This window comes from Vanellus vanellus (assembly GCF_965231255.1).
Source record: "Vanellus vanellus genome assembly, chromosome: Z".
Lineage (NCBI taxonomy): Eukaryota > Metazoa > Chordata > Aves > Charadriiformes > Charadriidae > Vanellus > Vanellus vanellus.
The window spans coordinates 24,944,474-24,957,469 of NC_138908.1; the positions used below are offsets into that span (position 1 = coordinate 24,944,474).

At 53.0% G+C, this 12,996-nt stretch overlaps 1 protein-coding gene across 1 annotated transcript; it reads left to right on the forward strand.

The window, feature by feature from the left end:
- Positions 1–541: 541 nt before the first annotated feature.
- Positions 542–5,647, forward strand: LOC309683171 (tektin-3-like; the record flags this gene model as incomplete). The annotated part of the gene is made up of 7 exons (XM_082497372.1): positions 542–1,099; positions 1,643–1,726; positions 2,189–2,259; positions 2,509–2,652; positions 3,135–3,357; positions 4,184–4,338; positions 5,431–5,647. The coding sequence occupies 7 exons, from the start codon at positions 542–544 to the stop codon at positions 5,645–5,647; spliced, it is 1,452 nt and encodes a 483-aa protein (XP_082353498.1).
- Positions 5,648–12,996: the final 7,349 nt, after the last annotated feature.

Sequence of the window (12,996 nt, forward strand, 5' to 3'; positions counted from 1 at the left end):
AAGCATCAATGCAAGTGAAGGTGGGGGGTGAGGATTGAGTCCCTGACCCACCAATCACACTGGGTTGGTCCAAAGGGGCGCAGCTATCGGGGCTGGAAAGGGCACTTTGAAAGAGAAAAGGACATCTGGAGTACTAGAAGATCAGCACATACGCCAACCAAAAGAAGCCAATGAACACAAGACAATCACCAGCTACACTTTCACGGGATTGACAGATTTGAGGAGAATGAAGGCTAATATCTGTCATTCTCCTGAGCAGCCATGCTTTGCTTTTCTCCGCATTTCAATACTTGAGGCTAGATACTAAACAAATTCAAATCCCTTTCCAGATACAAATGCTTGGGGTGCTGTGAGAAGGCATTTGCTTTCAAGAGTTTTAGGCCTGTACAGGTGACCAGTGGGTGCTGTGTGCGTTGCTGTTTGTGTTAGAAGCTGCATGTGTTGCTGTAAGAAGGAAGGCAAGTGCAGGAGCTGACTGAGGGAAGTTGTCTTCTATCTCCTCCTCTGTGCAGGACAAGTACTTGAAGAGCAGTGGTCAGGAATGGAGGCTGTCGGCTTTCCCTTAACGGCAAGACGTGCCAAGGTTCTGCCTGCCATCAACACCATGACTGCCAGCTATAAGGACCGTTTCCCGTACTACCCGTTGCCTCAGAGCTCCAGCCTCCCCTGGATGCCCAGCACCTACTCTAAAAGAGATGCCATCAAACCAGCTTTGGCTCCCTTTTCCAAAACTTCCCAGGGGATGACCACCAGCGAGAAGCTCCCTTACATTTCCAACAGAACAACCCTCTTCACCCGCTACACCCCTGACGACTGGTACAGGTCCAACCTGACCAAGTACAAAGAGTCAGAGACTTCCCGGCACAATGCGGAGGCTCTGAGAGTTGATACCACCCGCATGATTGAGCATAAATACCAGCAGACAAAGAAAACACAAGCAGAAAGCACCAAAAGCCTGGGAGGACGTGTGAATGCTATTGAGTTTTGGAAAGGGGAGCTCTGCCGTGAGCTGGATGAGATGATCGGGGAGACCAACACGCTCACAGACATGAAGAAGAGACTGGAGAGAGCCTTGGCCGAGACGGAGGCCCCTCTCCAGGTAAGCACTCTGTCCAGTGGGCTGCAAGCTGTAGCCTACTGCCGGAACAACTGCAGCCATTCAAATGTCTAAGTTCCACTGCAGCTCCGCAAGACCTAGAGAGTTTTTATGAAGAGACCATAAGTTAAGTTTGCAATGTCTTCCCATCTGCTGCATCCCCTATCAGCCCGTTATGAGCTCATCACAATTCTATTTGCTTAACCAAATATTTGTGTAGGCGGAACATCCAAATTCCTGGACTGGGAGACAGAAGCCCATGTCTTCCTACAACACCCTGGGGAGGTCAGCATCAAGGCTGACACAGGTGCCTGTGCCACAGCTCTGGTTGCAGCTGGGACACGCGTGCTTCCTCATGTTGATTTGATGCATACGGTGCAGTTCGGTTTCTTGTTGTCAGCTGAAGCAGCCGCCCTGGGCACTTTGTTCCCCTGGTGTCCCCTCTGTGCCCGCCTAGAATTTCTTTTCTTCCATTTCTTGAGATGGGGACTCTCTCTATAGAGAGTCCTGCCCCTGCACCCAACAGTGATGGCATGTCCCCAACAGGTCGCTCAGCAGTGCTTGCTTCAACGGGAGAAGAGGATGGGCATTGACCTCGTCCATGATGATGTGGAGAAAGAGCTCTTCACGGTAAGTTGGGCCACCCAGATCATGTGTTAAAGCCAGTTTTACCTAAACTGCCCTACTGAGGCTTTGCAGCCTTCTTCCCTACCTGGCTCCTTACCGCTGGGGAGGTGCTCAGCTCTTCAACCCCCCCAAAACCTGCTGGGCCAGGGGATGGGGTTCCCCCAGGCAGCAGCATGCCCACGCCGTGTGGGTATGACTTGGCCGTACAGAGGAAGGAATAGCTGAAGAGCAGCTGCGTGTTTGGGTAGCGTGTGGGGGTTCTGTGACCATCTTCAGGGAGTAGTGCACTAAAGACATGCACGCAGTTTGGGGGCACTTTCTCCACTCCCTGCCTGTTTACTCTGGGCAGAAAGACAAGCAGGCAAGTTCTTGCTGTGTGCAGGGTTGGGGAGGTCTGAGGGGACGAGTGGCATCAGGACAACTGAGTACAGACACTGATGATGGGGCCATGTGTCCTTTACCCAGGAAGTCAATGTCATCAGGTCGTGCCAGGAGAAGATGCAGCGGTACCTGGATGAAGCCAAAGCCCAGCTCGCGTAAGGAGGAGCTCCTTATGTCATGCCCTAGGGCTGATGTGCATTTGCAGTTGTGATGTGGACCCCCAGCAGACTCCGACCTCTCCCCACACCCTGCAGATGGAAAAGCCAGGCGGGCTCCCCGGGAAGTGGGCAGTGATGCTCATGGGAGGACAGAGCTGCGTGGGAGGGAGCTGCGGGGAACTGGAGCGGGGAGGAAGCCCTTCCACCTGAACATCCCCAGCAATGGCTGTTGTTTGCATGTTGAAGGTCCAACAGGGCGGCCCAGCACGAGCTGGAGAGGGACCTGGCCCACAAGCAGGCGGCCCACCGCATCGATGACAAGTGTCACCACCTGAGGAGCACCTCCCACGGCATCAGCTACTACCCAGCGGTGGAGCGGGTCGATGCCACGTGAGTGCACGCTGGGCGGCACGCCAGCAGCAAGCTGTGCCCGGGATGCACGGTGCCTCTCCCTGGCAGGGAGCTGCTTGTCCCCAGCCCACTGTCAAGGCACGTCCATCCCGCCTGGAGACAGCTGCCTGAGTGGGACCGTTTCTCTCTGCTTATTGTTATTCTTACTGTTATTGTTAACCTTAACTTTATTCTTACCCTTACTCGTACTCTTCTTCTCATTCTTATTTTCTGTTGTTGTTCTAGTAAACTGTCTCTATCTCCACCCGTGAGTCCTGGTCTTTCTCTTTCCCCTCCATTGAGAGTGGCTGTGTGGTCCTAGCTGCTGGCCAGAGTTAAACCACAACCTATGCTCAAATTAAAGACGGAGATTTCAGATACGTTTAATCAGTGCTGCTCCCAGGCAGGCTTCATGCCTGCCCACGTCCAGCTTCAGCACTACGGGCTTACCGGGGCCTCTTCTTCCCCCTCACCTCCTGAAGGATCTCGGTGCCGGACTCTTGGGCCAAGATCACAGACGACAACATCCTCCGCTCACAGAGCCAACGGGCGGCCTCCTCCAAGCTGCGGGACAACATCGAGAACCTGCTGGTGGTGGTGGCAAACGAGATGCGGAGCCAGTTCAACAGGGTGAACATCGCCTTCACCAAACGCATCAGCGAGACAGCCGATGCCAAGAGCAAGATCCGGACCCACCTGGCCAAGGTAGTCGGAACCCCTCCCTTTCGGTGTGTCACTGTCACTTCCTAGTGACACCCCTGAGGTGGGACCCTTAGGAGTTGGCACCGTAATTTCATCTCAAGGGATCTGTTTTTGCTAGGGCATCCTCACTGGCAGCCTGGGAGCACAGGGATTGCCAGCAGAAAATGCCAATGCTGGTTGCATCTCCTGGTAGTTCCTTCAGAAGCGCTGGCTGCCCTCCAGAACGGCCTTGCTGGGCCTCTGCTGGGCTGCCTGCTGGGGGGGTTGCAGGCTTGCTTCTCCTCCAAGGACGTGCTTTCACTCTCCGTGCTCTGGGGCTGCTGCACGGGCATGCGTGTGTTTGCTTTGCCAAGCAGAGTCAGTGGAAATCAGTGATGGACACCTGCCTCAGAGCTGTGGGTCTCATAGAAAGCTTCCTGAAACGTGCCCGACACTGTATTGAGTAACTGAGGGAAGACGGGGCTTGCAGCACTGCGAGCTGATGCCACGTCTTTCAGTGAGGATCCATGAAGAACCTTCCCTCTCTGAGTTACTGTTGATGGATGATTAGTTCCAGCAAGCGGTAATTTTGGGAAGCTGGGAATTCAATAGGTCCATCAGTGCTCCAAAACCTCCTCTGATGTGACAGCAAGAGCCAAGAGAGGTTTTTCCCTGAAGAAAAATTACTCTTGGCTCTGCGCCTTGATGTGTAGCAGAATGACAGGGGTCTGAGCCCAGGGTCTGCTTATTGAACTTGTATTGTTCTGCAGATGGACAAGAGGAAAGGGTAATTATGTTGTCACTTGAGAAGATACATTTAATTTGTGCATGGGTTTCTTTTTTACGCCAGACGCTGCAGGAAATCTTCCAGGTGGAGAAGACCATGGAAGCCATCCAAAAGGCCATTAGGGACCAAGGGCCTCCCTTAAAAGTGGCTCAGAGCCGGCTGGACGAGCGCACACGCAGACCAAACGTGGAGCTGTGCCGGGACACTGCCCAGCTCCGGTAAGGCAGGAGCGTGGGTCTGGTGGGCTCCTTGAGGAGTTACGGCTGGTAGCACCCGGGGGTAGCACTGCATGAAAAATTAAGCATGGGCTTTTCTTTCAACAGTCCTTCCATAAGCGCACTGCTATAATCAAAAGCAATGAGCAGGTATTGCAGCCTTTGGGTGCTGGGAGAGCTCTGCGCCCACAAAGGAGGCTGTACACCATGGCCGGGTATAGCCTGATGGCACCCCATGAGGGGATGGATTCTTCCCGCTTGGGTAAGCCCCATCTTCTCTCCAGCCTGCTTCCCGGCAGTTGGATGTGCTCAGTTTTGAAGGACGAGCCCTTTACTCTCCAACAGGATCCTGCTGAGATCCCTTAGGCCCTTCCTTTTGGGGAACTGCAAGGAAGGGTGCCCCCTATGGAGAAGCAGAAAGGGCTGTCCTCACCTTCTCCGAGGACACTGGAAATCCTTTCAAGGACACAGTGGTCTGTTTGGGATTGCACGCCGAGGAGCTGTGGAGAAGTAGGCTGGCCTGAGCGCCCAGCAGCACCCCCTCTGAGGCACCCCAAAGTTCACCCCTCCTGGGAGCCCGTTGGGCAAGACTCCAGCTGAAGCCTTTTCAGAGCAATTGAAACCCAGCCCCACAGCCTTTGCAGCATCTCGTACAACAAGGGTTTTTTCCATCCTCCCCTTGTTTCACATTCACTTTTAGCCTCTCCCAGATGTCCTGTTTTCTTTGTGTGCATCTGTGGGCATGGGGAGGATGCCTGCACAGGGAAATCCAGGAGGGGGAGCCAACAAACCCCCCAAACCAAGCAGGAACAGGAAACCACACCTGCTCATCCCTCTTCTTGGTGGCCCGAGCTGCTCTGGGAGAGGCGGCTGCGCATTGCCAAAGCCTTTGAGCAGACTTAACCATGCCTCCCCGCTGAGGTCTGGAGGAACTCTGCCCTCAGCTTTCCCATGCGTCTGCCAGAAACGGGGGTCTGAGTTAGTCTGAGCACGCTGAAGGGGGAAATCCTGTGACCAAGGGGCCCTTCAGCAATGCCACGCTAGAAACCACCCCCACGATGGCACTGTTAACCAGGGTTTCTTGCTGTTTTCCAGCCTTGTCAACGAGGTCCACAAAATCAACGAGACGGTCCAGAGCCTCCAGCAGCGCCTGAGAGACACCGAGGACACCCTGCAAATGCTGGTTCATACCAAGTCGGTCTTGCAGCATGACCTGGCCGTCAAAGCCAACACACTCTTCATTGATGAGGAGAAGTGCATGGGCATGCGCAAGACCTTTCCCAGCACGGTGCGGCTGCTGGGTTCCATTTAGGCTCAGCTGAACTCACTGAATCTGTTGTGGGAGGGATTCCCAGTTTGGCTAAGAGGCTTTGGAAATACTTGATTAGAGTTTCACTTCCTGGTGAAAGCCATGAGTAGAAATTAAATGATCTTTTTGTGTGTTATACGGTCTACCGGTATTTTTTTTGCCTTTGGTTTTTCTCTTTCCACTGTACTTTCACGGTGTGCCAGAAAGTCACTGAAAATACTTTGTAAGCGACTAAGAGTAAATCCACCCACGGGGATTCAGTCCTACCCTCTCAGTCGGTGATTTTAGGAGAAAAACTGTCGTGTCTGCCTCCTTTTGAGGCACCTTCTTATCACCTTCTTAGAGGAACACCTTTTCATTCCTTGGTGTTTCCTTCTTGCCTCATCGCTGGAAGACTTCAGGTGTCCTGCAGCGTAGCCAGCACATCTCAGAGCAACAGCCTGTGGGCCCTCGCTAGCACCCTGTCCCTCTAACCTTGGCGTGTCATCTCACAGCTTGTCACAGGTAAGCCTGATATTGTCCCCCTCTCCCTTCAAGCCTCGTTTTAAGCGCTGTCAGGGAGCCCTGATAGCTGGTGAGCAAAGACCTTTTTCCCCCTTTGAGACAAGTGAATCCCATCTGACGCCGGCAAGCCTGGTGCTGTGTAGGCCATCCCCTTATCAAAAAAAACAAAATTCTGTTGGTCACACCAGCCATGGAGCCACCTATTAATAGACTGGGCTTGTCTGTATGTTTCTTCCAATGTCGCTGCCTGTAACTGGAAGGAAAGAGGAAAAAATAACCTGTGCCCCACATCCCCTTACCAACCGTCCCAAGGCCCTGAAGTCTCTTTTGATCGCCATAGGAGGACATGTTGCAGCTTCACCACCACACACACGGAAGAGCAATAATGGGTAATAGTCCAGGTGAGCTGTGTGGGGACATCGCACCCTGGGGAGCTGGGAGGGTTTCTTTCTTGAGGGACCTGGGCATTTCTTCCAGCCCTCCTCAGGCCAGCCAGTGACCGTGGCCTCTCTTCCTTTTCCAGCCTGACACCGGCTGCTGCAGCGCCACAGGGAGGGAGCACTTGGTCACCCCCAGCTGCCCCTAGCACGATGCAGCGAGTGGAGAGCATGGCAATGGACCTGGACAACCGCTGCCCAGTGTGCCTGGACAGCTGGGACGATGCCGCCTATGCCATGCCATGCCTCCACCAATTCTGTTACCAGTTCATCCTGCGCTGGGCTAACAGCAAGCCCGAGTGCCCTCTCTGCAAGAGGAGAGTGCGATCCATCGTGCACTCGGTGAGGGCAGACAATGACTTCGAAGAGGTTGCCATCGCGTCATCTGCCTCAGCCCCCGCACCAGTTGGCACCCGGCAGGCCGGAGGAGCGCCCAGGCACCCAGACACCCACAGCCCCCCTCCCCGCTCTGTAACACCTCAGCCGCTGGCAGTGGAGTCGGTGCCCAGGGCTCTGGTGGGCGGCCTCCAGCCCCATACCTGGGCGTTCCTCTTTGACGACCACCCGGCTCTCCTCCAACGCTTTCTGCCCTGGCTCCAACAGCAGCTGGGGCTGATCTTTGCCGAGGAGCCTTCAGCAGCCGTTGTGATGGAGGACCTCATCTTGGCCGTCCTGGGCTTCTTTGGTCTGGACGAAGAGGTCCTGGTCCGGCTGCTGCAGGTCAGCCTCCAGGATCGCGCGGCGACATTTGTACAGCAGCTTATCAACGTCGCCGTGCAACGCTGCAGCGCGGAGGCCCACCGTCTGCTGGGCCTCGAGGACAGCCATGCTGCCGAGGAGCGGGAGGGCAGCCCCGTGGCTGTCCCTCCTCCTGCTGCCTCCAGAAGGGGGTCTCCTGGCCCTGGCCAAGCCACCTCCCGCAGCCCTGCCGCAGACGATGAAGAGGAGCGACCCAACACCTCCACCGCTGCTCTTCATGGGGCTCCCGGCAGCTGCCCGATGCCCCTGTTCCAACCAACGGGGAACAGGAGGAGCTGCATGACGATCCAGGGGAGGTTGCCGCAGGTCCCTCTACTCCCAGCCGCAGCAGGGACCTCTCCCGTGGGGGGCCACGGCGAGGCCCGAAGAGGAGGGCCAGCAGCTCCCAACATTCACCTCAGCCACCCAAGAGGCCACCCCGCCGGCACAACTAGAACAAGGCCCCAGGAGCTGCCAAAACCAGGGCCAGGCCAGCAGCTGGGACACATGCCGGCCAACGGTTCAGTCAGAAGGGGGACTCCAGGGCTGGACCATGCCCCACTGCCAAACGTCCCATGCCTGGTCTCCTCCTCACCACATCATCTGCCCCCACCTCCCGGGGATCTGCTCTCCTACCAGCCTCTACTGCCCCGTCATGCCCTGCAACACTGGCACCCAAATCTTTCCTCCTGCTCAGAGTCTGCACCACTTGGCTCTGCCCTCTGCATCACCCCATGCTCACACCCTGCCAAGGCAGGAGCCACAAGAAGTTCAACAGGAGAAAGAAGTGAAGTCCAGAACCTGGCGAGGGACAACCCCAGGAACCAGCACATTTGGCGCGCTGCTCGGCTGGAAAGCAGCTTGGCGTAAAAAGCCCTGCAGGTCCTGGTGGCCACCCAGCTGATCATGAGCCAACAGTGTGCCCTTGCCACCAGGAGCACTGATGGTGTCCTGGGCTGGACTGGAGAGAGAGTCTGGAGAGAGAGTCTGGCAAAGGAGTGTGAAGATGATAAAGGCACTGCAGCATCTCTCCTCTGAGGAAGGGCTGAGCGAGCTGGCACCGCTTAGCCTGGTGAAGAGAAGGCTCGCAGGGGAATTGATCAATGCATAAAAAGCCTGATGGGAGGCTGCAGAGAAGATGGAGCCAGACCCTGGCTGAGCGGCGCTGGCTGTCTCTGCTGCAGCAGGCGGCTATCGCAAGATGACATCCAGAGGTCCCTTCCAACCTCAGCCTTTCTGTCATTCAGTGAAAGTATTTGAATTGCCTAAAGAATCTATATGAATAACTTCAGTGCTGTTCTATAAAGTCAATAAAGAAAAGAAAGTAGTACAAACTTGCTGACGTTCCTCAAACTCTATTGATCGAATCATTAATACTGTGAAGTTCCAACACGCAGGGACGTCCCCAAATTCACTTATATGTTCTGGAAGACTGCCTCAGCTCAGTCAGCGTGACCCCGACATGGGGTACAATTCTGCTGTGCTTATACTTAGTTGCCATCCTCAGGACACGTACCAGATGTATGACACAGGTGCAGGTTCTGCTGCTGAATAAAAGGACTGTAATCTAGGGCTGCTAAGAAAGACCCATAACAATTATGCTATAGAAGAAATATTTCCTCTCTCTTCTGCTGATCTTGCAATTTTTAGTTTAGTGGAAACTGCTCAGTTTTCTTCACCTTACTTTGAGTATTTCCCACTGTTATGCCTGTCCTCAAGGATAAAAAAAACAACAGCAACAAAATCACACATCTCTACTTCCACTATTACACGTAAAACCATTCTGGGAGCTCAATACAGTTTTGTATATATTCATTATTTCCTTTTTATTTTATTCTTAACGTTTTAGTCAAGTAGTTCAGTTCCTTCTGAAATCCTGAGTCTCTCTTTCTCTCTCCTGCCTCTCTTTGAAGACACATTGACGAGAGCATCTGTCCTGCCACCCAGTGGCCAATCCGGCCCAAACCACAACAGCCATAGAGAATCATACCTCCAGTATCAACTCTGTGCTACAGCTCATAATCAAACCTTACCAGCTATTTAGTCCTCTCAGTTTTTATTGACACAGAGCAAGTTTTGCAGACCCAGTCCAGTTTTGTTCCGGGGAAATTCTATCTGGCCTCATCTTTCCAGGGCCAGGCATCACACACCGCAGCAGGTAAAACATCCTGTCCTGCAGAACGCCCGTTTTCATGGGGGAGGGAAACAGCACTGCGGGTAGCATGATAACGTAGACCACAGAAGCAAGTGGGCAGAGCTCCATGAAAACACTGCCAGGCTTTTTGCCACACAAGGACTACCCCTGCAGTCTTGTCAGAGGTTGCTTACTTAGCTTATAGCAGTCCACCCCTCCAACGTCAAAGGTGTTGCTGCAAGACTGAGACCCCAGAGATGCCACAGAAAGCACCATCTCCACCCCTTTACCAAAGCGGTTCCCGGTTAAGTACCAACAGCAGGAATTGCTGCTGCCCACTGCTCTGGGCATCCGCCACCATCCACCCCACACAAAGGGCCAGCTGGGTATCTCCCCCATGGGCACGCCAACTCTGCAGACTCCTTTCAGGTGTCTTTTCAGGCAGAGCAGACACAGACCAGATGAGTTTCAAGCTGAAACACGACTTTGTCATGCAGGCAGAGAAAAAAGCTCTCAGAACTTGAGAGTTTTATTTCACAATCTGAAAAATGACACACAGCGTAGGTACAAAGACAAGGAGACGCTACAGTCCACAGCAGGAGCGGTGGTCAGGCACTCTCCCTGCACCTCTTTGCCAGGGACGGTGCTCTTGCACAGGCAGAGGTATCTTCTCCCCTCCCCAAAAGCGCACCGACCCCACAGACAGACATTTCTCCCACACCTCCTCTGAAGGAAGGCTACCAGCGTCCCACCTGCAGAATTAGCCAGAGACTTCTCAGCACCTTATCATGCCGCTGTGCTTTCAGTCAGAACGGCATTTTTGATTATAAGCAACTAAGGGCAGAACTAAAGTAAATCTCCATCAAAATGCAGCAAAACCATGACACTGTTCTTATTCCTCCGGCTTCTTTCCAGAGTCATTTACAAAATACCATTCCTCTCTAGGCCACTCCTAATGGACAGCCTTTCAAGATTTTTCAAATCCACAGCAGCATCTTCTTTAAGAGTTTAGCACCCAACACAGAGCTGAAGGCATTTCTCCTTCTCCTAAGAAAGCCCAGCTCAATCTCTACTTTGCTTCCCATCTTCCCCACCCCAACTCACACCAACACAGCGCACGCACCTCCTCAAGCAACACTTTCTTTCACCAAAACACAGGACCTGTTTCTGAAGTCAACTGCCGGAGGGACCAGCGAGAACTGCTTGGGCTCTTCTACCTGTGACATTGAAAGGGATGTTGAAGTGGGATTTCAGTAGTGAACTCAACATGACAAACTCCAGCAGAGGTAAGAAAAACACATTTTTTAGGAACTAGTTCAAAACAGGGCCCAGGAGCACCACTAAGTGTTTCAGTGCCACATCCCCCCTCTCCAGTAACACCAGAGTCGCAGCAGAACTCTCATCTGTAACAATAAACGTATGAGGCACATACTGCCTGTAAAAGCAGAATATCCAAAACTGCAGGCAAATCCTCACTGGCACAGAGCAGCACACTTCAGTCCTCCTCAGGGTCTCTGTTGAAAGGGTGGTAACTGGAACAACGGGATTTGCCACTGCCTCCTTTCTTCCTACAGAAGAAAGCTATCGAGTATTGCCATACATTTGCCTTTCTGCTCTGGCAGAGCCCTTTCTTCCGCAGGCCTCTCTGAAGTCCTTGGGAAGTGCGGAGTGCCCACAGCTCTCCTGTCCCACCCCCAGCGCTGGAGGCAACCCAGGGGAGAATTAGAGCAGTCGAGAAGCTGCTCTGGCTTGCGTTGCTGTGTGAACGCATGCCGACCACCTCCACAGACGCAAGGCTAACGGCAACCCACCAGCAAGGAACGCTTCTTGCACCAGCCTTCTTCAATACCTACATACTTTCGTGGGCCTAAGCCCAGGTCTCCCATGACAATTTTCATTAAGCTGCATTCTAAGTGATGATTTTTCAAAACACTCTGGAGATTGTCCTTTCTTAGCAGCTTTCTAACTGCTCAATCAATGCAAAGTATTATTTTTCCCACACAAATGGAAACTCATTGGTCTCAACCTGATATTACTCGGTGTTCCTCAAGAGTATCAGCCTTTTCTCCCAGCTGACACTTCAAGAGCAGATGCAGCAGCTCAGCCATTTCCCAAGAAATTCTACACAAATTTGCAGTACCTGGAACTAGGTGCCTACACAGAAGTCACATCTCATGGGAAAACACACGTTTAAGGCCATCCCTCACACTCTGGTGTTGCTGGCCTTCTTTTGCATACATTTGTTTTCCTAGGTATAAGGATTAACAAAACCATGAATCATTTGGGTCAGTCTGCCACACCCTGCAGGTAATACTGCATAGCATGTTTTCCAAGTGTTCACAGCCCTGGGAGTCACGCTTGCCCACATTGAACAATAAATGCTCAATAATGCCCAGATCACAAAGCCAATACGCTGCTTGTGTGCACCAAATAGAAGGCAAAAGCACAGGAACTCCTATGCAACAAGGGTCCGAAGAAGCAGAAGAAGCTGCAAGTCGAAACCTGAGTCATCAGATCCCAAATTTGGTCCAGTTGTTTTGTGAGTACGAGTAGCAATGAAGACACACAGAGCGACAAACACAGCAATCCTCTTGGTGTCTTCAGGAAGAACCTAAATCATTAGGCACAGTCAGAAATGGTGAGCGTCCTCAGATCATGTGCCTGAGCTCAAAAAGGAAACGTTTCTCCTCCAGACTGGCACAACCTGTGGAAATAAGACTATCAGGAATGCTGCTGAGAAGGAGAGAGATTAAGATGGGCAGATCAAAAGTCAGCATGTTGCACCTTAACCTGCGGAGGGACAAGGGCAAAAGGTTACAGAATTTGCAAACGCGTGCTCAGGGAACAAAGAAATACTGGAAGCAAAGCCGCGGCTCCCCAAGGCTTGTGTCCTGGGCTCATGGGAAGGAAGCACGGCTAGCAGCTTGGAAACCTGCCAACCTGATGCTCAGGCTTTCCTGAGATAAGGCTCCAAGGCAATCCTCAACAGCTGTCTTTTCCCTCTACTTCCAGGAGCTGCAACAACAGAGAGGAAAGAAGGAGGAGAGAGACAATGGAGGAAAGAGGAATGAAACCAAGCCCACCAAGTGCCAAGGTATAGCCATCCCTGCTGAAAGGAGCACTCCCCCATTGTTTAAATCCTTCCTTTCTGCTCCTTGGCTCCGTCAGGATCCTGCCAGCCTGTGCTTTCAGCAGCAGCCTTTCTCTCCCGGGTGAAAGCAGAGCGCTCCAGCTCGCTCTTAGCTGCCCTTGAGCATCTGCCCGTGACAGCACACACACCCAACTTCACGCATCTCCTGCCACGGGCAGCCGAATCCCAGAGGCGTGCATGCAGCAGCTCTCTTCTCCCCCAAACACTCTTGCTGGCATGTTACCCACCTGCCTACTCAGAGGTCGACAACTGCTTAGAGGGTCTGCTATCTTAACCGGCAGTCAAGTAGTGCCAGACCATCCAGTCCACAAGCCAGCTGTAGCTCGCAAATCTCTGGGTGGGGGTTCAGCACACAAGTAAAAATTTTGCTGCCACCCACCCACTGATG